The 2,241-nt window shown below is 42.3% G+C and overlaps 1 protein-coding gene across 1 annotated transcript in view; it reads right to left on the bottom strand.

Annotated features, from left to right (window-relative positions):
* Positions 1-2,241, bottom strand: part of LOC103610413 (chromosome unknown open reading frame, human C1orf21) — a gene marked incomplete at its 5' end in the record, with an annotated part of 31,601 nt that overhangs the window by 20,305 nt on the left and 9,055 nt on the right. Inside the window, one exon of the mRNA XM_008594590.1 lies at positions 842-902. Coding sequence (XP_008592812.1) covers positions 842-902 — 61 coding nt within the window. The remainder of the gene's footprint in view (positions 1-841; positions 903-2,241) is intronic.

Here is a 2,241-nt window from a genome sequence, read left to right on the forward strand (position 1 = left end):
TTTCACTCTTTTTTAGAATAAATTGTAATTTATAATATATAAATACTCATATTTGTAACTTTAACATTTAAAAGTCATTCCTTTGCAGTAATGAATTTAAATTCTGCAAGTATATAAGCCCTTAATTATCATATTCCATACTTCATTCAGTAGATTTGCACATGGCATTCTGAGATCAAAACCGTGAGTTCAACTTCCACACAGATCAGCTGTCAACGTAAATCCACATACTACCAGAGAAGCAACCTGGAGACTGCCTTGGAGTTTGACAGACCTGGGCTGGAATTCCAACTTGACCACTTTTAGTCTTGCAAATCTGGGTAAGTTACCTAACCATTCTGAGCCTCAGTTTCCCTGTCTGTAAAATGGAGATAATATCTGTCTCACAGCCATTACCCTGAGGTAGGTACTACTTGAAATAGGTATAAGATGATCGTAAAGAACTCAGAGCAGTGTCAGTCATACAGCAGGCACTCAGACTTCGGCAGTATTAAGGGCCTCCTTGCAGTCTGGTGACAGCACTGCATCAGGTGCAAAATGATCCACAGTGACAAGAACGCTGTGTCTAGGCACAGGCTGCCTATTAGTCTCTATCTGACTTTACACACTTTAATGAGTGAGGGGGCAGGATCCTGGGAGGCTCTATTATACATTGAACATTGCACGCTTTTTTGGGGGGGCAGGTGGTGGATGAGGGTGGCTTTTGTTTTAACTCTCTATGGGACTCCTTACAAAAATAGAAATAAGAATAGACATAGAAGTAAGAATCCGGTTACCCTAACACAAGAAGCACTTTGTGTATTTCCCTTGAAACATGTAGTTAATTTATCCCCCTTCCTACCTTTTCAATTTTTTCATCCAGCATTCTGAAGAATTCCTGTTGGCTTTCAGAGATGTGCATGCTGAAAAACAAAGAGTAGTTACATGTATATTTCAACGCGTTCTTAAACCTAGCTCCCTCAAATGAAGAACGCTGAGTCCTTAAACTTTGGGGCAGACGCTTATTTACTGTAGACTTTCCCACTGACATATTCTGAAGTTATTCATGCATAAATGTCATTACAGTGATCCTGCAAATGTGTTTCATAATAGTCTATCAGTGCCTGTGATTTAAGGAATACAATTTCCTTTCAATGTACACATGCTATTTATAGTAATGTTACTGGAAAGTGTGTGCAAAATTTTTTCTTCAGACACACATTGGTCATTTCAAATAAAATAAAAAGCACGGGCAAGCAGCACTTGGCATATTTCAACACTGTGTGCAACACAGAAAGAAAATTTATGCTAGTTATTGCACTGAAATGTCTATTTTACAAAGGTTGCATGCTATCCAGCTGACTGCACAGGTGTGGGCTGGCGGCAAATGAGCTGAGAACATACACGACTTGACATTGCCCCAATACTGTCTGCACCGGTGGCGGCGAATGCACTTGTCTGCAACTGAAATTCCACTGGAATGTAGCACTTGCCCTGTGTGTTTGCTTGTCCTAGGCCATTTATAATTTATAGTCTGGTTAGTAAGATGGTTGACGTGGTTGGTGGGGACAAAACATAAGAAGGTCAGGGCAGCAGAGAAGAATCACAGATGGGAAGGGCGTGGGGCGGTATGCGCCTCAGTGGTACCATGGTCTGAATGAAAATGACCATTTCCTACCCAGCAAACAGTTGTGGCTGTTACAGGGAGGTTAAGGACAAGACATATTACAGTTTCTTGCAGTTACTATTAGTGCTTGTTGGTTGCAGTGTCTGGGGGAGGGGAGTGGAGGGTGGGCTCTGGAATGGCTTCTTCCCTTCAAGTCTAAGCGTGGTGAGAAACCTACCCCTTAGCCTGACGCCTGATCCTTTAGGGGCCACAGGGAGTGATACAAGTGACCTGAAATTTTCAGGCCTCCTGTGACAGACAGCGGAGCTCAGAGGAGGTTCTCCCTTGTGTGTAAAAGCAAAACTTAAAATCTGTGAGCGCAATGACATCGGCCCTGATATAAAGGAAAACCAATGTGAATATCTGATACCGTTAACCTGCTTTCATGGTTTACAAAGCACCTTCACCTTTATGTGATCATCCAAATATGGGAAATGTTCTGTTTGGGAAACAGGCCCTCTCTTGTTGCAGGTTTGAAAGGCAGGGCCGAATATGGGGTGATGAGAATACATCTCCTCTCTGTAGACTCCTGGGCAGAAAAGCCATTTTACCTGAGTTTTCTCAGCTTCCTCATGGTTTTACTTGCTTGAACAGCA

Source organism: Galeopterus variegatus, unplaced genomic scaffold (genome assembly GCF_000696425.1).
Source record: "Galeopterus variegatus unplaced genomic scaffold, G_variegatus-3.0.2 Scaffold11108, whole genome shotgun sequence".
Taxonomy (NCBI): domain Eukaryota; kingdom Metazoa; phylum Chordata; class Mammalia; order Dermoptera; family Cynocephalidae; genus Galeopterus; species Galeopterus variegatus.